Source organism: Acanthochromis polyacanthus, chromosome 11, assembly GCF_021347895.1.
Source record: "Acanthochromis polyacanthus isolate Apoly-LR-REF ecotype Palm Island chromosome 11, KAUST_Apoly_ChrSc, whole genome shotgun sequence".
NCBI classification, from domain to species: domain Eukaryota; kingdom Metazoa; phylum Chordata; class Actinopteri; family Pomacentridae; genus Acanthochromis; species Acanthochromis polyacanthus.
This window is the reverse complement of record NC_067123.1, coordinates 23,397,341-23,424,628: the sequence shown is the minus strand read 5'-3', so window position 1 is coordinate 23,424,628 and position 27,288 is coordinate 23,397,341. Positions and strand designations below refer to the sequence as shown.

Sequence of the window (27,288 nt, the reverse complement as noted above, 5' to 3'; positions counted from 1 at the left end):
AGGCTAAAAATGAAGACTGGTAATGATGTGTTCTGGTCTTTTGATGACTACACTAAATACATCTGCCAAGTGTAAACCTGCATCGTCTCTAATGATAATAGCAGCTCTATTGTAAGCATGTCCTGTGAGTGTTTACAGTGCGATAAGTCTTTTATGGTGCACTTACGCTAAGAGCCTTAAAGCAAAGACACACAGACAGAGGACGCCAATTTATATACAAATGTTTAATGAATAACAAAAGGATGGCAGTGAACATTTACACACATGCTGTTGGTTTGGTTCCAGATAGATTATAAAAAAGAAACTTCTACACTTTCCTCTCGGATCCTGTGCCTGAGTCCACCTGCTCGTGTGGGACACAAACGCAGCTCTAAAGCTATAAATACAAATCACAGGTTTTGGCAAACTACCCATCACGCTGGCAATTTGTTGGCATCGACAGCTCTATACGACAATAATCTATTCTAACATCCATTTGGAATGAAATGGAAACAAACTGGCTCACGTTGCCAGCCAAGCAGAGATAAAAAACAAACAAAACAAAAACACAGTTCGGTAGGCAGCTCAGTTTGCTCAAGTTTAAGGCTCTGAAGCACTGCAACACCGGCATGGGTAATTAACTCCACACCACTGCTATTGTACAGATGGGTGACTGCGGTCCTTGAGAGCTGCACTAATTTAGCAAACCTCTCCTTAGTCAGGCACTCCTTTAGACGGTGAAGAGACTCCTTGGAGCGAAGTCCTTGTTACACTCGAGATGTGAAAACCATCCAAAGTGCAGAATTGAAGGACTGTGTTGTTGCACCTTGGCCCTGATCTACTCTGTGTTGCTAAGGACAAAAGTGGTTTTTCGACAAGTGTCTATCCATTGTACTGCTGGCTTCTGGTAATGGGTTTTACTTACAGAGCATGACAAATCACTTCTACGGCCACTTTTGAGTGTGCGGTTCTGTTCTCGAGTCTATTTGTTCAGTTAGCATGGCGTGCTCAAGGCATCACAGTCCCTTGAGACAGAGATCGGGTCATCTCTGTATGAACAAAGTAGGTCTTCAGCTCGCCTTTGCCCTTCACGTTGATGATGCCACGACATGAACACATGTACCCAAGTGCTGATAAGATACAACTCGTCTCCTCTGTTACCTACAGATGGAAGAAAGAGACATGACTGGAATCGCTCATCTGCTTTGCATACTGGAAGATGTGCAGCTGTGCTCTGTAAGACGTCCCACCTGTATTTTTCCCAACACTCCAGTGGTCTCCATCCGACTGGCCACATTCACACTGTTTCCCCAGATGTCGTACTGAGGCTTCTGGGCCCCAATTACCCCGGCAATCACTGGTCCGTGGTTTATCCCTACAGAAAATACAAACAGACCAAGCATATGGCTAATCTTTCAGAATAATCACACTTCATTAATTGCGATTTCGGCTAATTAATTGACAAAAGCAAATGTGTGTCCATGTTCTCACCAATACGGAGTTTGAAGTCATTAAAAGAGTGCTTGTTGATGACGTCCAGCTTCCCAACAAGAGCAAAGGCGAACTCCACCATCGTGCCTATGTGCATGTACTGTCTGTCATGTTCCTAAGGAAAACACACAGGGGAGAGCAGAAGTTAAAGGTGTATCTGAACTGTGTTTACATATCAGTATGTCCCTTTAACTGTAATAACTTGAAGACTGTAACTACGTAATGACAATGACGGGCATTCGTAGTTTCATGCAGCAGGATTATTAGGGTCCGAGCACCGAGGGTGCGAAGGACAGGCGGTGCCAGGGCACCGACTGTCCAAGGCACCAGCGGTGCCAAGGACCCTATTGAAACCCTAGGGTTTATTATTAGGGTCCGAGCACCGAGGGTGCGAAGGACAGGCGGTGCCAGGGCACCGACTGTCCAAGGCACCAGCGGTGCCAAGGACCCTATTGAAACCCTAGGGTTTATTATTATTATTAGGGTCCGAGCACCGAGGGTGCGAAGGACAGGCGGTGCCAGGGCACCGACTGTCCAAGGCACCAGCGGTGCCAAGGACCCTATTGAAACCCTAGGGTTTATTATTATTATTATTATTTTTTTTTTTTTCTCCCGTAAAGTAAATTGGCTTTTTGGCGGCCTTATCATACTCCAAAACGCGTGAAATTTGGCATGCACATCAGGACTGGCGAAAAATTTGATATTTTATGGGAGTTGCGCATGTGCGTGGCAAAATGGCTCTATAGCGCCACCTGTAAAGTTGAAAAAGTAGTCATTAGGCCAACTGCCACAATGTTTCATGTACAGCTACAATATTTGGTGGGCATATGCAGAACATCTGGACACACCAAAAAGTCAATTACAGCCACGCCCTAAACCCAACAGGAAGTCGGCCATCTTCAATTTGCTGTAAATTTTTCAAACTTAATCGCTCCTCGGGAAATGACTTGCCTTTTTGGCGGCCTTATCATGAACCAAAACGCGTGAAATTTGGCGTGCACATCAGGACTGGCGAAAAATTTGATATTTTATGGGAGTTGCGCATATGTGTGAAAAAATGGCTCTATAGCGCCACCTGCAAAATTGAAACAGTGGTCATTAGGCCAACTTCCACAATGTTTTATTTACAGCTACAATATTTGGTGGGCATATGCACCACATCAGGACACACCAAAAAGTCAATCACAGCCACACCCTAAACCCAACAGGAAGTCGGCCATCTTGAATTTGCTGTACATTTGTCAAAATTTATAGCTCCTAGTGGATAAGTCTGAGAGAACTGAAATTTGGCCAGTACATGCACCAGACCTTTCTGATGAAAAGTTATCAAAAACTCAACCAGAAGCCAAAAGGTGTGGCCATGGCGGAGCCTCAAACAACTGATCCTTCGCCATGAAACAGGAAGTGGTGTCTAATTCTTCTCAACATGCTCCAATCTGCCTGAAACTTTACATGTATGATGACAGTCCTGTCCTGATGTCATCCACATAGGGATATTCATTGACAGTCATAGCGCCACCTTGTGGTTTCAGGAAATAGACATCTTTTACACTTTCATGCCCTATTGTTACCCGGTTGATCATATTCACTTCAAATGCAGTGACAACAGCCTAAACACATTGATGATGCATCCCAGTGAAAATGGTGACTTGTCATCAAAGGGCGTGTCTGTGGCGGCCAAACCAATTTCGATGTTTCGCCATGAAAATTTAATGATTCGTATCTCAGCTGAACAACATCCTATCTGCCTCAGACTTCACATGCTGGATACCAGGTCCAGTCTGAACACATCCACACTCATAAATTTTGAAAAAGTCATAGCGCCACCTGTTGGTAATAGTAAGTTTAAGGCCTTATATTTTCAGGTACAATGGCCCCAAACTTGGTGATATCATGCTGGAAATTGGTCAGTCGAGTCTTCACCTCTTGACAATCACACACTGTGAAGGGTGTGACATTTCATGCAACGCTGTTGCCGTAGCAACCAAATATCGCCATGAAAAACAAAGCCCTTTCTGACAGGTTAGGAATACTCCAATGCTCACAAAAATTACCACACACATCACCATTGACCCAAGGAACAACACTGTATGCATCTCGGCACTGCACATGCTATAGCGCCCCCTACAGTATTTTTAACAAACAGCCCCCCCAGCACGTTTCACCTATATCCATGAAATTTGGGAGGCTTATAGAGCACATCAGGACGCACAAAAAAGCCTCTTGGAGCCATGTCCTAAACCCAACAGGAAGTCGGCCATCTTGGATTAATTGTGAGATTTTTGATGATTTTTCTCATTTTTGAGAGTTAATACCTCCTAGGGGATAATTCCAGGAGACCTGAAATTTTGTCAGTCCACACAGCAGGACTTGGTGATGAAAAGTTATCAAAAGTTTAACCAGAAGCCAAATGGCGTGGCCATGGCGACCATCAGCGTTTTGATGCTTCGCCATGAAACATCAACTGCTGTATAACTCTCCTCTGCATGCTCCAATCTGCCTCAAACTTTCCATGTGTGATCACAATCCAATCCTGATCACATCTACAGGCCAACAGACACTCTCAGTCGCAGCGCCACCTGATGGAGGGACAGTAAATGCTGTATAACTGGCCTCTACATGATCAAATCAGCCTGAAACTTTTCATGAGTGATCAGAGTCCAACCCTCATCACATCCACTGTGTGAAATACACTCTGAGTTACAGCGCCACCTGGTGGATGGACAGGAAATGCTCTATAACTGCTCTGAACATGCTACAGTCTGGCTGAAATTTTAAATGTATGATTGGACTCTGGTCCAGATGCGATTCAGAGGCCGACATACACTCTCAGTCACAGCGCCACCTGGTGGACGTGCGTGGATTCACGACCAGCATGGATGCGAGGACCCGTCCATCGCTGCTTGCAGCTTTAATTATTATTATTATTATTTTTTTTTTTTTTCTCCCGTAAAGTAAATTGGCTTTTTGGCGGCCTTATCATACTCCAAAACGCGTGAAATTTGGCATGCACATCAGGACTGGCGAAAAATTTGATATTTTATGGGAGTTGCGCATGTGCGTGGCAAAATGGCTCTATAGCGCCACCTGCAAAGTTGAAAAAGTAGTCATTAGGCCAACTGCCACAATGTTTCATGTACAGCTACAATATTTGGTGGGCATATGCAGAACATCTGGACACACCAAAAAGTCAATTACAGCCACGCCCTAAACCCAACAGGAAGTCGGCCACCTTCAATTTGCTGTAAATTTTTCAAACTTAATCGCTCCTCGGGAAATGACTTGCCTTTTTGGCGGCCTTATCATGAACCAAAACGCGTGAAATTTGGCGTGCACATCAGGACTGGCGAAAAATTTGATATTTTATGGGAGTTGCGCATATGTGTGAAAAAATGGCTCTATAGCGCCACCTGCAAAATTGAAACAGTGGTCATTAGGCCAACTTCCACAATGTTTTATTTACAGCTACAATATTTGGTGGGCATATGCACCACATCAGGACACACCAAAAAGTCAATCACAGCCACACCCTAAACCCAACAGGAAGTCGGCCATCTTGAATTTGCTGTACATTTGTCAAAATTTATAGCTCCTAGTGGATAAGTCTGAGAGAACTGAAATTTGGCCAGTACATGCACCAGACCTTTCTGTTGAAAAGTTATCAAAAACTCAACCAGAAGCCAAAAGGTGTGGCCATGGCGGAGCCTCAAACAACTGATCCTTCGCCATGAAACAGGAAGTGGTGTCTAATTCTTCTCAACATGCTCCAATCTGCCTGAAACTTTACATGTATGATGACAGTCCTGTCCTGATGTCATCCACATAGGGATATTCATTGACAGTCATAGCGCCACCTTGTGGTTTCAGGAAATAGACATCTTTTACACTTTCATGCCCTATTGTTACCCAGTTGATCATATTCACTTCAAATGCAGTGACAACAGCCTAAACACATTGATGATGCATCCCAGTGAAAATGGTGACTTGTCATCAAAGGGCGTGTCTGTGGCGGCCAAACCAATTTCGATGTTTCGCCATGAAAATTTAACGATTCGTATCTCAGCTGAACAACATCCTATCTGCCTCAGACTTCACATGCTGGATACCAGGTCCAGTCTGAACACATCCACACTCATAAATTTTGAAAAAGTCATAGCGCCACCTGTTGGTAATAGTAAGTTTAAGGCCTTATATTTTCAGGTACAATGGCCCCAAACTTGGTGATATCATGCTGGAAATTGGTCAGTCGAGTCTTCACCTCTTGACAATCACACACTGTGAAGGGTGTGACATTTCATGTAACGCTGTTGCCGTAGCAACCAAATATCGCCATGAAAAACAAAGCCCTTTCTGACAGGTTAGGAATACTCCAATGCTCACAAAAATTACCACACACATCACCATTGACCCAAGGAACAACACTGTATGCATCTCGGCACTGCACATGCTATAGCGCCCCCTACAGTATTTTTAACAAACAGCCCCCCCAGCACGTTTCACCTACATCCATGAAATTTGGGAGGCTTATAGAGCACATCAGGACGCACAAAAAAGCCTCTTGGAGCCATGTCCTAAACCCAACAGGAAGTCGGCCATCTTGGATTAATTGTGAGATTTTTGATGATTTTTCTCATTTTTGAGAGTTAATACCTCCTAGGGGATAATTCCAGGAGACCTGAAATTTTGTCAGTCCACACAGCAGGACTTGGTGATGAAAAGTTATCAAAAGTTTAACCAGAAGCCAAATGGCGTGGCCATGGCGACCATTAGAGTTTTGATGCTTCGCCATGAAACAACAACTGCTGTATAACTCTCCTCTGCATGATCCAATCTGCCTCAAACTTTCCATGTGTGATCACAATCCAATCCTGATCACATCTACAGGCCAACAGACACTCTCAGTTGCAGCGCCACCTGTTGGAGGGACAATAAATGCTGTATAACTGGCCTCTACATGATCAAATCAGCCTGAAACTTTTCATGAGTGATCAGAGTCCAGCCCTCATCACATCCACTGTTTGAAATACACTCTGAGTTACAGCGCCACCTGGTGGTGGATGGGCAGGAAATGCTGTACAACTAGTCTGAACATGCTCCAATCTGGCTGAAATTTTACGTGTGATTAAACTCTGGTCCAGATGTGATTCAGAGGCCGACACACACTCTCAGTCACAGTGCCACCTGGTGAACGTGCATGGATTCGCCGACCAGCGTGGATGCGAGGACCCGTCCATCGCTGCTTGCAGCTTTAATTATTATTATTATTATTATTTTTTTTTTTTTTTCTCCCGTAAAGTAAATTGGCTTTTTGGCGGCCTTATCATACTCCAAAACGCGTGAAATTTGGCATGCACATCAGGACTGGCGAAAAATTTGATATTTTATGGGAGTTGCGCATGTGCGTGGCAAAATGGCTCTATAGCGCCACCTGCAAAGTTGAAAAAGTAGTCATTAGGCCAACTGCCACAATGTTTCATGTACAGCTACAATATTTGGTGGGCATATGCAGAACATCTGGACACACCAAAAAGTCAATCACAGCCACGCCCTAAACCCAACAGGGAGTCGGCCATCTTCAATTTGCTGTAAATTTTTCAAACTTAATCGCTCCTCGGGAAATGACTTGCCTTTTTGGCGGCCTTATCATGAACCAAAACGCGTGAAATTTGGCGTGCACATCAGGACTGGCGAAAAATTTGATATTTTATGGGAGTTGCGCATATGTGTGGAAAAATGGCTCTATAGCGCCACCTGCAAAATTGAAAAAGTGGTCATTAGGCCAACTTCCACAATGTTTTATTTACAGCTACAATATTTGGTGGGCATATGCACCACATCAGGACACACCAAAAAGTCAATCACAGCCACACCCTAAACCCAACAGGAAGTCGGCCATCTTGAATTTGCTGTACATTTGTCAAAATTTATAGCTCCTAGTGGATAAGTCTGAGAGAACTGAAATTTGGCCAGTACATGCACCAGACCTTTCTGATGAAAAGTTATCAAAAACTCAACCAGAAGCCAAAAGGTGTGGCCATGGCGGAGCCTCAAACAACTGATCCTTCGCCATGAAACAGGAAGTGGTGTCTAATTCTTCTCAACATGCTCCAATCTGCCTGAAACTTTACATGTATGATGACAGTCCTGTCCTGATGTCATCCACATAGGGATATTCATTGACAGTCATAGCGCCACCTTGTGGTTTCAGGAAATAGACATCTTTTACACTTTCATGCCCTATTGTTACCCGGTTGATCATATTCACTTCAAATGCAGTGACAACAGCCTAAACACATTGATGATGCATCCCAGTGAAAATGGTGACTTGTCATCAAAGGGCGTGTCTGTGGCGGCCAAACCAATTTCGATGTTTCGCCATGAAAATTTAACGATTCATATCTCAGCTGAACAACATCCTATCTGCCTCAGACTTCACATGCTGGATACCAGGTCCAGTCTGAACACATCCACACTCATAAATTTTGAAAAAGTCATAGCGCCACCTGTTGGTAATAGTAAGTTTAAGGCCTTATATTTTCAGGTACAATGACCCCAAACTTGGTGATATCATGCTGGAAATTGGTCAGTCGAGTCTTCACCTCTTGACAATCACACACTGTGAAGGGTGTGACATTTCATGCAACGCTGTTGCCGTAGCAACCAAATATCGCCATGAAAAACAAAGCCCTTTCTGACAGGTTAGGAATACTCCAATGCTCACAAAAATTACCACACACATCACCATTGACCCAAGGAACAACACTGTATGCATCTCGGCACTGCACATGCTATAGCGCCCCCTACAGTATTTTTAACAAACAGCCCCCCCAGCACGTTTCACCTACATCCATGAAATTTGGGAGGCTTATAGAGCACATCAGGACGCACAAAAAAGCCTCTTGGAGCCATGTCCTAAACCCAACAGGAAGTCGGCCATCTTGGATTAATTGTGAGATTTTTGATGATTTTTCTCATTTTTGAGAGTTAATACCTCCTCGGGGATAATTCCAGGAGACCTGAAATTTTGTCAGTCCACACAGCAGGACTTGGTTTGGAAAAGTTATCAAAAGTTTAACCAGAAGCCAAATGGCGTGGCCATGGCGACCATTAGAGTTTTGATGCTTCGCCATGAAACAACAACTGCTGTATAACTCTCCTCTGCATGCTCCAATCTGCCTCAAACTTTCCATGTGTGATCACAATCCAATCCTGATCACATCTACAGGCCAACAGACACTCTCAGTTGCAGCGCCACCTGTTGGAGGGACAATAAATGCTGTATAACTGGTCTCTACATGATCAAATCAGCCTGAAACTTTTCATGAGTGATCAGAGTCCAGCCCTCATCACATCCACTGTTTGAAATACACTCTGAGTTGCAGCGCCACCTGGTGGTGGATGGGCAGGAAATGCTGTATAACTAGTCTGAACATGCTCCAATCTGGCTGAAATTTTACGTGTGATTAAACTCTGGTCCAGATGTGATTCAGAGGCCGACACACACTCTCAGTCACAGTGCCACCTGGTGAACGTGCATGGATTCGCCGACCAGCGTGGATGCGAGGACCCGTCCATCGCTGCTTGCAGCTTTAATTATTATTACTATTGCTTGCGTCTTTAAACTTAAAACTTGCATTCTGTTGCATCTTCAGTCAAAAGTTTAACTTTACTTTGGGCAATAAATAGCTTGGAGATGGTATCTGTGGCTGTGCAGACACTGAGAATCACATCACTTGGTTTCTATTTTGTACTCTTTCGGGTTGCAATCCCCAAGTTGGCTGATCAATTGGTTGCTCTCATCTGCCCAATTCTCTGACCTGAGAATGTGTTTTTTTTCATGAGAAGAAGAGAGCTCCATCAACAGCCTTTTGGGATTAAAACATTATTTTTGGTGGTGGGAGGAACAGATTATCAGTGAACACCGCAATGTTTTCACAATGTTAAACTTGACCAACATAATGGAGACTGTTAGGTCTAACTTATGTAACCTTTACTGAACACACACTCAGAGTCGGCTCTAAAGTAACTGACTCCATGTCAAAGAAGTCATTTGCAGTTTGTTCCTACAGATGGCCTGTTTGTATATCAAATTGTGATAAGCTTAACAGCCAACATGACAGATCATTTAAAAACAGCACCTGACTTTTCTCTGTTTATATTTCTTAATAGTTTAGTTGAATGTGGGAAGTTGTTATCCAGTAAGTAAAAGATGGCCAGGTTCAAATGATTTAATATGCTGCACATCCCACCTGTTTAAGTTATAACTCAATAAGGCTAATGCAGTTAGCTGGTAGAGTGCAGTCAGTGCATTGTGGATAATTGAATTCATCTACACACGACACACAGAAGATTGTTTTACTCCCTGTTTTATTTTGGTATTTCCTACTGTATCTTTGCATTTGCCCCAATAACTCTCACAACAACTTTAATGAAGCCAGCTATAGCATGTCCCAATGCAGATACCTACACATTTGCTCTTTCTGCAGGAGCAGTCACTCTTGACCTTTCTGGTTCCACAATCCAACCATACAGTGACTAGCCATCAACCTCCATCAACACCAGCACTGAAACACACACTCAGCAACCACCTAGACCCAGTCTTGATGAACTTCCTCCAGCATAATCCCTAGCGACCTAATCCTTCTCAAATATTCCACTGTAAGCTATGCATCTCCTTAATCAAACCTGCAGGCAAAATAGCTTGGCTCTCAAAAGTCCCTCCCACCCATCCTAACTACTGGTGCTATTTCAGAGTTCAATGGAAGAATGCCTTCTGCTTCATTATTTGGCTCAATTCAGCAGCCCAAAGTTTTTCTGAAGCTCTGTGCTGGATCCAAATCAGCAACCACAAACTTCCACAGCTGGTTCACCTCCTCAGTAATTTAATCATCATATCCCCTCCATCATCACCGACAACCCAGTTTTGGCTTAACTACTCGATCCTCAGTGTTGTCTGAGCTCAGTGTTGCTCTATCTGAAGAAAAAACAGAGGGCTGAGCAACCTCATTAGAGTTCTTGGCAAAACCCTCAACACAACCTTGTTTCAGGTTTCCTTGCCAATGGTAAATTTCAATTGCATAAATCCCCTGAACAATTTCCTTCTGGTCCCTCACTGCACCAAACATCAACTATCACCATGGGCATCATTCCCCATGGCCGTTCCTCATCTCCCACCTGCTGTCGCATGCTGCCCTCCACCTCTGATAGACACATTTGTACTTGACAATTAGTCTAAAGCTTAAACTATACATCAGACCGTCTATCTAACCCACACAGCACTCAGCTCTTTACAGATGCCACCTCTACTGCTTTGAGAGCCTCTTTGGTGATCAATAGTTCTCTTCCCTCTCCAGCCATCTTAAGCTGTTTATGAAATCTACCTTATTGTGATTGACGACCTTTTGTGGGGCCACAGATGGTCAAAAAAAATCAATCCTTATTCACTCTGACATTTTACCATTGTTGACATCCTTAACAAAGGGAAAAGCAACTCTCTTACAATCAAACTCTTCATGTGCTGCACCAAATAGTTCATCCTCTGCCTTTCAGACATTCAGAATCCTGGCACCTCATGCAGAGATGGAACCTACACCTGTGCTTCAATTTTCCACCACAATATTTTGCATGTAAACCCCATCATCGCAGAGCTCATCAGCTTCTCCCACGAAGCCATCATGATGACTCTCTCTTCTACGGGACCACTTGTTGCTCCTTTCGCTCATTCTGTAACAGATTCTACCTCACCTTTCCCTTGTTCAACGTAGCAACATTATCCAGCTGCATCTCATTTGCCTACCTCCATCTAGGCATCAAAATAAACACCATTAAAGTCAGTCATCAGCTCTAACCCCTCCTCGTCTTTTACTGACATACTCTGCTATGCTTGCCAGCACTAGCCAGCACTGTAGAATCCATGTTTCTGTTGGTCTTCACTAAAACTTCACTGCCATCCCGACTACATCTGACCTTCACTTCATCTTCAAAGACTGCCTCATCTACTCACTTACACAAAACAAAGCCGACCAAGCTGGCAATCCCATTTCCATTTCAAACTAGCCTCACACCTGAGCTATTGCAATTCTTTTGAACCCCACATTCAAACCAGAAAATCTCAAAATGCATACCCTTTCAGCCCTCTATTAGCTACTGAGACTGGTTAGATTGCAATGCGATCCTGCTTCCACTTCAGGCAAGTCCTAATCATTTCTGGAGTCTTCCCCAGCTTATTCTCTGGTCACTCCATTCGCATCGGCACAGCTCAACAGCTTACAGCAGAGGGATTCTGGACCACCTAATTAAAGTCATGGGCCAGTGGTCGTCGCAAGCATATCAACCATACTTCCACTCCAACCCTCAAAACCTACATTATGCCCAGTCTTCTCTTCATCTTTAAAATGGGAGCTTTCGGGGGTCAGCCAGCTCAGGAGTCACTGCTAATTGCTTACAGCTCTCCTCTACAATGCAGTCGCCATATTCAGTCTTCACCAACGTAATGCTCATTCAAATTCAATAAATTATTGTGCTTCAATTGATGGTGTGGTTGCATTGAGGGTAACTGTGAGTGACAAAATAATTAACTCACATGATTTTCTATTTCCTACCGGTGTTCCTCTTTTGCATTGTTTGTAGGAACAGCATTGCTTTTCACTTCAATCAGTCCTTACATTCCTTATAGCTCTCCATTCTAACAACCTGTTCCTCTTTACTGAAATAGGCAGCAGTCCACAAATGACATCAAACCTTTTTAGAAAGCATACAGACAGCCTGATGAAGAACACAGCTTGAGAACTGTTGTTGCAATACCTATTATCTCTGTCTGGGCTTTTGGATTTGGTCAATCCAATGCAAAGAATACATGGTTCTGTCAAATTTGCTTCATAGTAGATCCCTCTTGTGTGTCTCCAGTGTTCTTGCCTCCTGCGTTTAAGATTTTTTCTGCCTTGCTCACAATGGTAACACTTGGGCCTGTTTCCACAATAATTCTCTGTGTAGTTACTGTCCAGTCGTCCTTGTTGGTTGCTTGTCCATCTGATTATCTGTATCATCTTAGTTTGGAACCAGTCATCTGGAAATATTAAAAAGTCTGAAGACAGACTGACAGACTTACTGTTAATTAGCCAGCTAACAACGGCTGACATGATCAGCCTGCAACAGCTGTCATCTCAGAAAATGTGAAGTTGTCAGCTACAAGTAAGAAGCTTGTCTTTGACTACTTTTATGTGAATTAAACACCCAATTTTGAGTGATAAATCTGCCACTTCTACCCATGTAAATTGCATTATATGTTGTGCTAGAATGGGAACACTTGACAGGTGTAACAACAAGGAGAGTGGGGGGGAGGCTGTGTAAACAGTCAATTAAACAGATTTCTACCAGTCAAAAGTGTCTTTTACAAAACATCGTGCTGCCAGATTACTGAATGATGATCTCATTTGCTTACAGCGACTAAACTGATGTATTCAAATGTGCAGTAGTGAATCACTCGGGCATGAATGACATGTTTAGCAGATTCTATGGACCTAATCACAATGCTGTCAAATGTATTTGGACAGCAGTAAATACACTGATGCTTAGTCTTCATCCTGTTTTTTTTGGCCACAAATGAAATCTTGCTAAAAATATGAGCTTGGTCTGCTATTACTATATGTCACTTTCCTGTGTGACACCATGAAATGTCCGTGTGTGTGCACGTGTGTGAAGGTTTGCCTGTGCACACTCTGGTCCTGGTGTCACATTGAGTCCAGTCGCAGCCATGTAGGTGCTACCAATGGTCTTTATCTTCTCCACTCCGCTGAACTTGGGCTTGGACAGCAGCTGTGGGTGTATGAGAAACACAGCATGCAACATGAGCACGAGCAGGGAAAAAAAATGGATTTGAATGATGTGTCTGTCAACTGATAATCAACCAAAAAATATACTGGTATTGGCATATATATTGTTAAATATGAAACCTTTGTTTTTTTAACAGAAATCAAAGAAGAAGAAAAGATGCTTGGGCTCGAGTATGTTCCATCTTGACTGTAATCCACTTTTAAAGTGTGATATCATGTGTTATAACAGCAATTTCAAATGCTACTTCAGATCCCGAAAGCAAAAAGGAAGCTTTTCACAATCATTTCTTTCCTTAGTGAGGCACCATTGAGGGTTGAGGAGGACGATTAGAGCAGCCATTCTGTGTCAGAACTGGAGAACAATCTGGCTGCTACAGAGGAAAAACTACCTGGTTCATTTGTATTTATTTAATTGATTACAACTGTCTTGTGCGGCAATAAGCAGAGGATGTGGTGGTGGTCAACCAGGCCTGCTAAATTGCGTGCTCTAAACCCTTGGAAAAACTTTACATTTTTAGCATGTAAGTTGCTAATTGAAGGTTGTTGGTATTTCCCATAGTGAATGGGATTTTGAAAACGCAGATAGCAAAAGGAAAGGAAAAAGCTGCATGAAACGTGGGTCATCAACCTAAAGTGGACTAGCAATAAATCGACGTCTCGATACCTCATGTTGTGCTGAGATATTTCTAAGAAAAAACAAACACTGTATGAGAAATGTACTGTTTTTATATTTGACTTTGGACAAAAATGTATGTGAAAATGTAGCTGACAGGATTTGGAAGGTCAGGGAAATTGGGCTAGGTAACATAGCAGCACTCAGCACTGTCTGCAGCACATGCAGCAGAGCTCACATCGCAGCTGAGCAGACAGCTGTGAGGAGTCGAGCTGTGTCTTCACAGTAAGTTGCTAACTATGCAGTAAAATACGTCACTGGAAGGTTAATGAACGGTGATCTATCTTGTACTTTATAACGAATACCAGCTGATGTACCAAATTCAAAACTATTTACTCCTTAAAATCAGTGCCCAAAAATCTAGCAATAATTTGTCTCTAGAAATATTCTGGCACATCATTTCTTATGCTTCCTCTCCTTCTATGGAACATAATCACCCCGTGTGAAAGCTTCTCCAAAAAACAGCAGGAAATGTTTTTTTCACATTATCAGACAGACAGGATTATCAATACGAGAGGCGTTTACCTCATCAAAGTCTGCTATGATCTCGTTGAGAAGACGGAGGCACTCCAGTCCTTCCTTATTGACATCAGACTCGGTATAAAACTCTTTGAAGTCTGGGATGGAGGCGAACATCACACACACCGACTCGTATGACTGATGATAAAGGTCCTGATAACAAGCAAGAAGAAGACAACAGCTGAATGTGTTGTATTGATCGAGCAGAGTTAAGGAGGAATGGTCCGCTGTTTCAATGAATGTAAAAAAAACAACCTCTGAGCAGAATACCTCACACTGAACAATGACACTGAATCCATGAATAAATAACAAGAAACTTTAATTATCTCTGCAGCAACAGTACCAGCATTTATCACAAAAAGATAGAAGGAAGTAGAAAGCAGTTGTGGTGAAATATAAGAATGGAAAGCATGTTAAGCAAGTAGGCCATACTTATCACAACAGTAGAAGCAAAAGAAATGGCAAGAAGCTATGTTTACTGGGTTAGAAACTGAATAATGCACACAACAGGTTACAATTAATGAAACAAGAGATGATAATGACAAAAAATGGGAATTATTGCCACATATAGAGTATGTGTGGAATTTAATCGTATATATTTAACTCTCATGTCGTCCTGCGGGTCAAACGGACCCATTTTTAAATTTGAAAATGTGGAGAAAAAAAATATATTTTCACAGTAAAACTTCTGATGTCCACATTTTCAACATTTTTGGGAAATCTTTGAATATTTTTTGGTGGAAAAAAGAAATGTTAAAAAAAATTTGCTGGATTTTGGTTGATTTTTATCTGAATGTTCTTAAGGAAAATATCAGAAGTTTTACAGATATATATATGTAATCACTTTAGATATTTTTAGGATTTTTTTGGAAGATTTTTACTCATCTTTTGAAAATGTTTACAAGAATTTTCTTGTCAAATTTGGGGGATTTTTTTAAAGTAAAACTTTTAAGGGAAACTTTTAAGGAATTACTGGAATTTTCTTCCTGAAGGCTTTGCAAATTTTCATAAATTTGGGGAAATTTTTTGCAGAATTTTTGGATTTTTTTCAGACAAGGAAACAATATTTTTGGTGCCCGTAAATGAAGACTACAGGAGGGTTAAAGGGGTAGCTTGACATTGTAGGAAATCTCCGTCTTTGCTTTATTGCAGACAGTTTGAGGGAGTCAGCACCACTCTAATGTCTGCATGAAAAATATGAAGCTGCTGCAGACAGCTAGTTAAAATCGGAGGAGTGGAAACAGGTAGTCAGTCAGACCCTTTTTAAAATTTTGTTTAATTCCTACAAAAACTTGAAACATAAAAATCTGACATTTTCTCAAGACTCTGCTGGCTCCAACACATAAGCCTCTCAAAGTGCTGTTATCTACTTGTTTTTTTGTACAGACTGAGCCACATGTTTTTACTGGGAGGTTCATCGCTGCAGAGGAGCTTGGGAGAGCTGTGAGGGGGTTGCTGAGGAGGACAGAAATGAGATAGTGGCTGAGGTGAAAGGGACAGGCACATTAAAACTCAGACAAATGTCAGCATACAGACATGAAACACATATATCATAAATCAACAAGGAAAGCCAAGAAAGACGACTTTCCTGAGAGTATTTTTCCCCATTAATGTCATTCATGGGTACACTGAAACAGGAACTGATAAATGCTATTTGTGAAAATGATAAAATCAAAGCAGGCTTCAGTTGGAGCCCACATTTTATGTATGAAAATAAGTAGAGGATGGGAGTACAATTTTTTAAACAGGTAGACCTTTGGACACAATCCAGCTAAGTTATTTTTCTTCATAAAGACGATTTTTTATTGAAGTAAACAAGTGTATTTCCTAAAATGTCAACTGAATCTGTAATATATCGTCTACCAGTCAAAAGTTTGGACACATCTTCTCATTCAGTGTTTTTTATTTGGTCATTTTACACATTGTAGATTCATACTGAAGACATCAAAACTATAAAGGAATAGATATGGAACGAGAAAAGTACTCAGAGAGCGCAGCACTCCGCCAAAGCTGCTCAGTCATTGTATCATTGCTGAGAACACAAGAATAAGTCCAGTTGCCTTCATCGGTAGTGTAAACAGAAACAAAAATATTTAACATGCCACAGTTTGACATGAATTCAGTGAACCTATCATCTTCTTTCACTCACTTCATTTTTCCAGTTGCGTCCTAGGAAGTGTTCGGCGACGTGAGCGGGTAAAACGTTCTCCAGCAGAACCCGGTTGAGGTTCTCCATGGTTTCGATCTCCTCACACTCCCTCTTGAACTTGTCCCTCCACAAGAAGTCCAACCTACAGTAATATTCATTCTGTTACAGGAGGACACAGAGTAAAGAGACACCTGCGTCATTCACACCCTACACTCTCTCAGTAGAAACACCAAAAGCAGGGGAAAAAAATATTAAATGAGGAGAAAGTGATTTTTTTAATTCATGTTGATGCAGATATTCATTTTTGTAGCATGAATGCCAGCACAGACCAGATGTAAACAAAAAAAAACAGCCTTGTTTAGACCTGCGGCTCCAGAAATGTGTCCACGGTATGAATGTGTTTCTCAGAGATAGGCTGTCTGTGTCCTGTTCTAATCATCACCATCAAATGGAAAGTTATGGGATCTCTAGGAAAACCTAACCAACTGAATCTAAAGGGCATGCTTGATATTCATAGAAAATTAACGTTCCAATAAGATGACAATGAAACAATGCGAGAAGCTCCGCTATTATGGCTCAAGGAAATAGTAAGCGAAGCGGACTGTTTTGCATAAAAAATAGCCACCGCTTCTTTTTTCCTTTTGGTGATTCATGCTTGAAGGACTTTTAGACACATCTAAGTATGTAGGAAGACTCACATATCGAGGTCAAACCATCCCAGAAGTGTGTGCATCACACAGGGTCCCCTGAACGCACCATCATTATGCTCATATCTATCTGAGAGCTCCAGGCAACTTGTGGGCTGGCCACTACAGTGTGTGGATGTGTGTGGGAGAGTGTTTTTAGTCTCCTGTGAGAGGTACTTCATATGTGTTGTTAGCGGTCTGAATGATGTATCTGTGCACTGAATATGTTTCCCTTCAGATTAGAGTGCGGTGCCAATTTAGACGACTCCAACAGTGGAGGCCTGTACAGCTCTGTGTTGAGATCTTGTGCTGTGGTGTTGATAGCTCGAGGCTGAAATAAAAGTATAGACTAGCTTCCAGCCCTCTGAGGACAGTCAGTCTGAACCATTTATGGACGTCTGCATATAGGGATGCACAGTTTGAGCACTTGCTTCTCTTCTGGAGAGAGGAGTTCCAGTACCTCCACAAGTCCAGAAAGTAGGCCAGAAGAAACGGAGCTCATTCCAGATGCTGTTTAAAAACCAGCTAACGAGCCTGTAAATGAGTTTTGCTCCATTGCGCATCTGTTCTTGAGGGATGAATTACAGATGCCTTGTTTCTTTTAACCTGCTTTCTCCTCCCTCTGACTAAGTGGCTGGAAAAGAGCTCATTAGGACTGATAATTAAAATTTTGCGAGGCAAATTTGATAACAGCAGGCGAACAGCATAAAAAAAAAAAACATTTCCGGCACTGATTTACGTACTTGGCCAACACCACTTTGAAAACCTTTTTGACCCGTTTCCAGAAATGTGTTGGTGATAATTGATGAAGCGTTGTTCTACGCTAATTTATAGCCAAACGGCATCTGGAAGAATGAATCCAATTACTCCTTAATAAGTACGCAGCAAAGAGTTTTACACAGCAAAATCGTGTTTCCAAAACAAAAGCTCCCCTCTCTTCTGGTGACAGTGACCCAGAATGAGAACAACACATGGCGCTGTTTGGACCAAACGCGGCTCTCAGGAGAGTCCTAGTTTTGGGTACAGAAGCTCGAGGGGTTCTTTCTGTGCAGAACATCTGCTCTGAGGTCACAGATGATGGATGGTACCCCAAAAAAGATAAAACATCCGCACCAAATCTGTGTCAGCTGAGCTTAGGTCTCATCTGAAGTGAGGATGGTGGGCAGGGGAGATGGAGGCAGTGGGCCAGGAGGGCTGCTCCAACACTATGAAAACCTCCATCTGATCAAATATTTTTGATCTTTGAGTAAACTGAGCCAAATCCTTCAACACGGATTCACTTACAGTACATGTAAAATCCCTTCTGCAAAACGCCAGTTCAAATCCTCTGGTATGAAATCTCTCCTCTGCTGGGTGAATGCTCAAACACTAATAAGACCTCTGAGAAGAATGACCCAAATATAATAGGTTTTTCTATTTCACAGTGATGTCCAAGGATGTCAGTGTGGTGGGAAAGCTACTCACCTGCCTTGCTAACACCAGCAGTGTGACGAAGAAGATGAACAGAGACACAGAACCCATGGTCTTTAGATCCTTCAGGACGCCTGGTCTGAACAGAGAGAGAACCACAATTATAACAAGAAAAGCACTCAGTAATCTGCCAAGGCTGCTCTGTCGTCGTATCATTTCCAACAGATGAAATCTTTAATAAAAAATCACCTTGCACTGAGCACAGGTGTGTGTTAAGCATGTGTACGTTATGTATGGATACAGAATCGTGTGACCTAAATATGCAGCAAGCGGTGGGAATTGATGGGAGTCAGAAATACCCCCACAATTTAATCAGTTGTTCCTTGTATAAGTTCCGACACATAAGTCCCGATAAGTCCACAGCGGTCGATTTGTAGTGGGATCGCAATCACGTGATTGTCAGCAGGCAGCTGACGTAGCGTTCACTTGTCATAGACTGCCGCCGTGCCGCCATCTCGCAATACAGAAATCTTTAACAAATCCGTGGATCCAGATTATAAGCCGTATCACTGCCAAAATCTAATCAACTGGTCCTTGTGTCATTTCTGACCTTCCCTAAAAATTTCATCCAAATCCGTTAATCTGTTTTTGAGTAATGTTGCTAACAGTCAGAAAAACAGACAGACAAATGTACGCCGATCATCACATAACTTTGCTTAGGCAGAGAAACTATGGCTCTGATTTTCATTCGTTACTTTTTTATTGGAAACACAGAGATAAAGTACTTTCAACATTTAGGCTACTCTGGTTATATTCTATATTTATCCCACTAAGAAATACAAAGACGTGCCGTTTGTGTGTCCGATGCCTGACATATGTTACTCCTGCTGAGGAAAATACCTACGAGTGTATCAAAAATGTATTCATTCTCAGCTGAAAACAGCCCTTGATAGAGCAAATTTATTTAAAATCTATAGTGTCCTTTCACTAAGTTCAACTTCTGCACCTTTTTCCTGGCTTCGTTTTCAGGATTTAGACAATCTAGCTTGTGACAGGTTTCAGCCAATCACAGGTTGGTCAGATGAAATAGAACTGATAGCAGGGATATGGTGGTGCAGTGGGTTAGATGGATTTTTACTTGAGGGACTGAGGTTTGAATCTAAACCTCTGGTGACTTTAGTTTGACTATTTTTACGTGTTGAAAGCATGTGTTCCTGTGGTGGGAGGGTCTAAGAACAGAAGAAAAAGCTGCAGGAGGAGGGCCATATATTTCTTTCTTTCAGCTTTTTAGTCTTTCACAAATGTGTGCCGACTGCAGCTTTCAGTAAAATTTACTAAAAAATTATTGTGACTATGACTGCATAATTGTAACTTGTTTTTAAATGGACACATCTTCAGTGACAGCAGGAGAACATATTGAGAGACAGACAATCATTTGCTTGTGTTTATTTTAGAAGCCATTCAGTGAAGCTGTATGTGAAAGTTTAATGAGGAAGATTTGTTCCCTCAGCTTCTCTCTCTGTTCCTGCTGCTCTATTCCCTTCAGCACTACTGTTTTCCCACGAAGAAAATCACCTCGTTATGTTTCTCAGCCCAATCAGCCCTTCTGTGCATAACTCCTCCTCCCCATCTCCACCTTATCGGGGCGGTTCGGGGCGTCTCAATCAGTCAGCTAACTTTGCTCCATCGCCGGCAGCGATAGACTCTGGGGATCCTATCCTCATCTCCTACATTCATCTAGAACTCCCCTCTGTGATGTTGCTTCTCACTGGACTCTAATTCCCAAATTACTTTTTATTACCTCTGCATGTGTTCCTGCAGTAAATGAAGTTCTTTACTTCCTAATGATCTCTTATGAAATGTTTATGTATGTACATGTTATGTTAGTGCCAACTGTATCATTTACCAACTCTCCAGATATCTATTTCTTTTTATCTTACCTCTACAATGTGAAAATCTACTAAACAACACTTCTGTTTTTACTTCCTTCCAAATGTGTCCAGAATAACATCCTTATTCTGCTAGCTGATTTTTCTACAGTATGAACAGCTTTAAATGACTTCTTGGAATTTCTGAGACTTTCTTTTTTAAATATGCGACAATGCACATGTGCAAATGATTTAGGTACAAACATGAACAACAGCTGGTAGGTCCTTTGAGGTTTTCGTTATTATTTCTATCTGTTTGCTGTTGATATCAGTGGCTCACTAATATACAATTAAACATTTTAAAAATATTCTTTAGTTCCTCTAAGATTTGGTTTATGAGATCATGTAATGTGGCGCTGTGCAGCATTCGTGTAGTTTCCATGTATCATCTTAAACTTAATATTGTAAAAAAAATATATATATAAACTCAGCTCACCAAACTGTAGACATCCAATTTGATGACATGAATTCATAACAGAGGCTGTGCATTCAAAGATATCTGAGGTAATGAAGTGTAAATTACTACTTCTCACGAAATAAAACTGATTCATTAGGCAATCCTGGTCTATTTCCTTTTTATTTAGTACTTCATAACTATTCCTGTTTATTTAGTTTGGCAAAGGCAGTTCGCTCATCATGCTAATAGAGGGGAAGGTGAGAAAGAGAAGCAAAGACAGAAATAATAGAGTTTTAAAAAAGTATTACTTTCACCAACCTTGAAAACTTTTTGCATAATGAGATTTCTTCAGCACTGAGACTCTGGCTGTCAGTCAAATGTGATAAATGAATCCAGCTCCATCAACACAAACCACTGTGTCTCACTCTGTCATTCATCATCCTCCTCTCCAGGGGTTACACTTGATCGACAGTCATATGTGCTATTGCTACCTCAGCATCAGTCTTTCCCAGGTCCAGTGGAGAAGAGCAAATCAGGCAGCACATTCATGCTGCTGGTTGTTACTGATTATGCAAAAGAGTACCCAGAAGTGTTGCCCCTTGAAATCTGTCAGGACCTACACTGTTGCCTTTTGGCTTATTTGTTTGTTTTTTTCACGGGTGGATTTTTGAGGCATGAACTTTATGTCTAAACTGCTTAAGGACATGCACAGACTTCTTGGCGTTAGGCGACTGAGGACAAGCCTTTATCTCCCAGAAACAGATGGACAAACACAGGCGTTTAATCAGACGTTTGATTCAAACAAATGCTCTACAAGTTTCTCAATTAAAGCAGCTCAGACTGGGACCAGTGACTTCCCCAGCTTTAGCATCACAGGCCTCTACTGTGTTTTCACCATCTGAATGTCTTTTTGGTCATTAGGTGAAAGTGGCCAAAACTTACCTTTAAGTACGTCTGTGGTCAATGGATAAACATCTTAAAACTAGGAAAACTCGATTGAGGTTTGCTGTTCATGATTTAACCCTTACAAGGCCATGTTTCTGGAGAAGTACGTATACTAAAACATATACTAAAACCACCTAATCCATAAAAATATCGATCAAGTCTTGCGAGGTCGCATTGTCGTAGACGTTCGTCATTTTGAATTTCGGCTGATACGCGACCCCGATAAGAGCTTCGTAATTGCGGTTTCATTATAACGGCTCATACGGCTTTATCGTTTGAAATAAGCAAATTTGGAGCCAACGTTTATATCTTACCATTGGTCGACTTAAACATACGAGTGTGTGCATATTTTATGTTAATTAGCAATCATAAACAAGTCACACGTGTTGAGCCGAGAATGTTCGGTTTCGGCTGTGTGTACGAGTAAGCGGTAACGAGTATACTCGGTCCCGGCTTTTTAAGGGTTAATCCAACTCATTTAATATTTCGTATCTGCTGATACCAAGTTTCGATCGGATACCATTTTCCTAGATAATACACTATTCATCTACTGTAGATTAGCTGCAGTACCTCCCGGCACCACCTGGTGGAGCCTCTTACTGTTTAGTACTGTAGCAATCAGAGGTGGAGAGCATTTCTGTGTTTTCAAGTAGAGAGAATTGCGTGGGTTTGGCTAGTAAAAGGGCACCATGACAACATCTTTTGTAAAGCCAACACACATAAATCAAGCCATGACCAATTACAATAGCATTCCTATATCGCAGTGGCACATGCTGGCTGCTAATGACAGACAGCATGTGCCATTGAAAAGCTGGGCCTCACTTTTCTAGATTTATCAACAGTGTATCTACATGTAATTTGTGTCCAGCAGTGGTCATGTGCAAAGAAGGTAACACCAGCAACCCTATGAAACCCTCACAAGTGCAACGCTCCATAAATATAAAACAGTGCAGCATGTTTGATAGCTTTACTGAAGAAGAACAATGGAGCCTTAAAGCCCCACTAGGTCCAATGAAGATGCCACGTGGAGAAGTGAAGCTAAAAGTTCAGACAACAACACTAGTTCATTTTAAATAAATACGTCTGTACAGTTAGTGTTTGCCATGTCATATTTGTTGTCATGGATTTAAGCACTTCTGCAATGTGACATGACATGAATTTAATATCTCCATCAACGACTTCAGTCAAGCGGCAGCCTCTGCTTCACTGTCAGGTGAAAATCAGACATCCAAGTAAAACCCATTTACAATCGCCAAACAAGGGAGAATGACTCAGGAAAAACAGCAGAATGTCACAGAGCTGTTGTCAAGTTTATCATGAAAGACTGAGAGTCCTTTACTTCTGTGAAATCCAAATGGTTTAGGTGTGCCAGATTGCTGTATCTAGGTACGCTTAGTAAAATATGAAGTTGTATTCGGACCTCCTCAATACCATCAGAAGTGTTCTCCACTGCAGGGGAATACTTCTTCTTGAAAAACAACTGTTGATTGGTAGACTACACAACACAGGAAAGGAAGTCTTAAGTTCTCCTCTCCTTTGATATAGTTTAATTTTCTTTTAACCATTTCTGTTACTTCAAAGAAGCACAAGGACAAGGACTTTTCTTTTATTATCCAGCTACACAGCTTACTTAGTTTGTGTAAGTACGCTCATTCTAAGAAGTAGCTACATGATAAGTTACGCAGGAGGGAAACCTTTCAGGCTTTGTCAGTTTGTGGAAATAGTTGGTTCGAGGAAATGTGAATGGTCAATGTCAGCCCTGCATGCTCCAACTACAATCCAATTCTCAAGAAGACTATTGATACAGAAAGCCCCTCTCTGCAAGTTGACAGGATTGGTTCCTCATTATGTGATGTATGAATATCTGACAGTCGGAATCTGCTTATTGCTACACTGCAGTCTCAAGATCATGTCTTTGAACACATAAAAATCCATACGGGCATGATAATGGGGTAAATAAATGTCTCTGATGTCTGTGGTTGGTACGATAGAGCTGCCAGATAATGTCATATGTCATAGGTCGATTGACTTTAAGTTTTAGTTGTGCTATTATATAAGTGAACTCACTTGCTCTACAGGCTGCAGAGCGGAGGGTTTCGAGCAGATAATATTGACCTTAAGTGGGCCCAATAATTGTTTCATCATTGCCTACATTAGGATGCAGAGAGAGTGTGTTATAAAAGGAGAGAAAGAGTGTGTGCAGGTACCTATCTAGTTGTTCAGTGGGGTACAACGCTTGGCTAAATCCATCCAGCAGAGAGGAATGTGTCTGGAGAATGATGATGTTGTACATCACCACGGCAACTAACATTACCACCATCTTCAGCTCGTAGTTGATCCTCAAGAACACCGAGCACGATACCAGGCCCAGTATGCAGCAGTAGATGAAATACTGTGGACAGAGATACAGATTTAAAAAAATGTGTATGTTGTAGTATGTGTATGAGACATACAAAGAATGTATCAAGTTGAGAAAAAAGATGGAAATAGGGCTTTATTTGTATAGGTGTTGAGTCAGTCGACATAGAAGAATGAAGAAAGAAAATAGCTAGAGTTTGCAACAAACTAAATGGTGATTTTGGGAGCTAATGTGAGCATGAAAACCATGTTTGTTGAGAATACACAGGACAACGAATAACAGCTTTGATCTTTAGGAATAATCCTGACAGTATAGCGCCACTGGTGATTTAAGATGTTTATGTAAGTCATCATTCTCTAAAGTGACTTTCACTGACTCTACAGATGTATAACAGAACAGCCATACAAAAGCTTTCTTTTGAAACTGTCTCTTTGAATTACTCTTCTTACTTAGCAACTGAATTTATCTTTCGTTCAACATTTGAGTGAACTGTGTGTGATTGAAATGAAATAACTAAAGAAGTTAGTACAAGCACAAATTCCTAATTTTTTGTTTTTTGATGATGTTTTAGATACGTTTCAACTAATGTAAGCTGGGTGAGCTGGGAAATATCTTCTCTTTAGCTAATGTTGTTAACCTCTTAATACTGTACTTACTGGCAGGTAAAACTTGTTTTCGCTTGTGTTTTCTTCCATGTAGTCCAACAGGCTGTCATTGGTTCGATTGACAGGTGGAGCAGTTGTCAGGACGTCCTCCATTGATCCTCCAGGGTCCTCCACAAAAAACTAACACATCAGACAGAACAGTTGCATTGGTCAGTTCTTGATTAAAAACTTTTTAATTATTTGGAGCTTAGTTCAGCTGGCATGGAGTCAGCCAGTCAGAAGCCTCTTCTCCGTCCAACGGTTCGCTACTTCAGTCCAGTCCATCCACTTAATGCACTTTATAACTGAGGCAGCATTCATTCATTCTGCCCGCTCCACATTCACCACATCGCTGCTGCACCAGCCTCTTCACATCTGCAAATCATGGCTGTTGTTCTCCTCTTCAGAGATCTCTTATGTAGGTTCTAAAACTCACTGTTTGGGGATTTGTTGTTACGTTTTCCCTCTGATCGTGTCCAGCTGTGTTCCTCTTCAAGCACGATCACTTCATTGACACATCAGAGGGCAACATCCTTTCTCATTCGGAACCAGAAATGGTGTGCAGACAGGCTACAGTGTGTTCCACACCAAAGCGCCCACCAGCTAGCCTAGCCGTGCTAGACCCAGGTCTGAAGACGCAAGGGTCTAGGAACTCTCGACAGGGAGGGAGGCGGGCTAAAAGGTTGTCTTTCAAATCACTCTGCAGCAACTGGGTAGGTATACAACCAATCACTGCAACAAATAGGCTGATGTAGTTCCTAGAGTGCCGGAAATCAGAGGATGCGGGAGTTCGGTGAAATACGTCTTTCTTCTCAATGAAACACTTCAGTGCCGTCCATTGTTTATCTTTCAAGTTGAATTTCAGCTTCAAATCTTTAAGGGCTGTGGCCAAAGCCGAGTCGAAAGATAACTGTTTATTGTGCGCAGCCATCTTCTTGTCTATCCTTGTTTCTATGGTTGTTTCCGTTTTTTTCTGTCAGAATCATCGCGCCTCTGTCGTCACTTAGTTACGCCCGCCTTCTGACTCTACACTTCATGTTGATTCGTCGGCCAGTTTTAAGAGCATCCAACCTCGAGGCTTACCGAGGTTAACTAGCCCTTTAAGGGGTGGGCAATTTCCGCCCGAAATTTCTACTGAGATTTACAGAAAGTAAATTGAATGCTGTTCTTGAACTGTTTGGAGTACATGCATGGTTGGGGTCTCATTTGAAAGCTGACAACCTGAATTTTCACCCAGTGCAGTCAGAATTACTCTAGGTGCTACTGGCACAGAGTATTTCATGTTGGCACACACTGAATTAGGATGAATTGTTTTCTCGCCTACATTTTTTCCCTAATAAAACACCTGAAAATCAGTGTGGCAGCACTGTAAGAGCTTGAAAACACAATATTGCAAAAGCCTGGGGTCTTACATAGTTCAGGTCAAAATTTCAGAGCAATACTACAAGAAATGAGTGTTTCACACATGTATTTGTACTGATATGCTCCGCCCCTGTCAATGTTGGATACAATCTTTATACACTGTGCACACTCTCTACAGAATGGTATAAATTAATTTTCACTTCATTTTCATTCCAAAAACTCATAAAGAACTCAAAAAATCACTTCAGATAGGCTTCAGTGTCGATCACACACACAGATTGAGAGGAATACAGAGAAACAGCAGGTGGAGCACGGAGCTCACGAATGAAATATCATATAAAGCCGCTGGCAGAGGCGGGATTTATATTCAAGCCATTCAGCAAGCTCATTGGCTACCAGGCCTGTCAATCTAACGTTTCCTCCGGCGTGATTTGCTGAGAAACAAGTCAATCAAGTGATGTAATCGATATCTGTCAGACTGGGCCATGGTTGGCTATATCGCCGAAGTAGGCGGAAACGAGTCACCTGATTGGTTGAAGTCCGGTTTGAGGCGGAAGAGAAGCTTCCAGTATCCATTTTGAATCGCGAACAAAGGGAATAGGACCGTGTATGATAAAGTTATAATAGAAAGATGCAGTGAATATGAAACGCACAGCGCCACCACGCGCCGCGTGCACGCGCACGGAGCCGATCGTTTTCTGGATTTTTTACCTATTTCGAGACATGTTTTGGCCAAAGTATTATACTGGATTGTTTCCTCTGGATGGCTAAGCTTGGGTTCTGGCCGGTTTTTGTGGATTATCTTCTTTTATGACCAGAAACGAGCGTCCAAACTGCGTCGACAGGTGAGCTGTGCACGTTTACATGACTTGTTGTTTGTTGGATAAATGTGTTTATATTACCCGCTGTGGTAAT

General features: G+C 41.8%; 1 protein-coding gene across 2 annotated transcripts in view; it reads right to left on the bottom strand.

Annotated features, from left to right (window-relative positions):
• Positions 1 to 205: 205 nt before the first annotated feature.
• adcy2b (adenylate cyclase 2b (brain)) overlaps positions 206 to 27,288 on the bottom strand; it is a 70,958-nt gene continuing 43,875 nt past the window's right edge. For both annotated transcript variants that reach the window (XM_022205385.2, XM_022205384.2), the window contains exons 17-25: positions 25,024 to 25,152; positions 24,216 to 24,400; positions 18,793 to 18,877; positions 16,643 to 16,801; positions 14,500 to 14,646; positions 13,177 to 13,284; positions 1,471 to 1,585; positions 1,230 to 1,354; positions 206 to 1,140 (exon numbers count right to left, since the gene is read on the bottom strand). In XM_022205385.2, the coding sequence (XP_022061077.1) occupies positions 988 to 1,140; positions 1,230 to 1,354; positions 1,471 to 1,585; positions 13,177 to 13,284; positions 14,500 to 14,646; positions 16,643 to 16,801; positions 18,793 to 18,877; positions 24,216 to 24,400; positions 25,024 to 25,152 (1,206 nt within the window). In that variant the 3' untranslated portion in view covers positions 206 to 987. The remainder of the gene's footprint in view (positions 1,141 to 1,229; positions 1,355 to 1,470; positions 1,586 to 13,176; positions 13,285 to 14,499; positions 14,647 to 16,642; positions 16,802 to 18,792; positions 18,878 to 24,215; positions 24,401 to 25,023; positions 25,153 to 27,288) is intronic.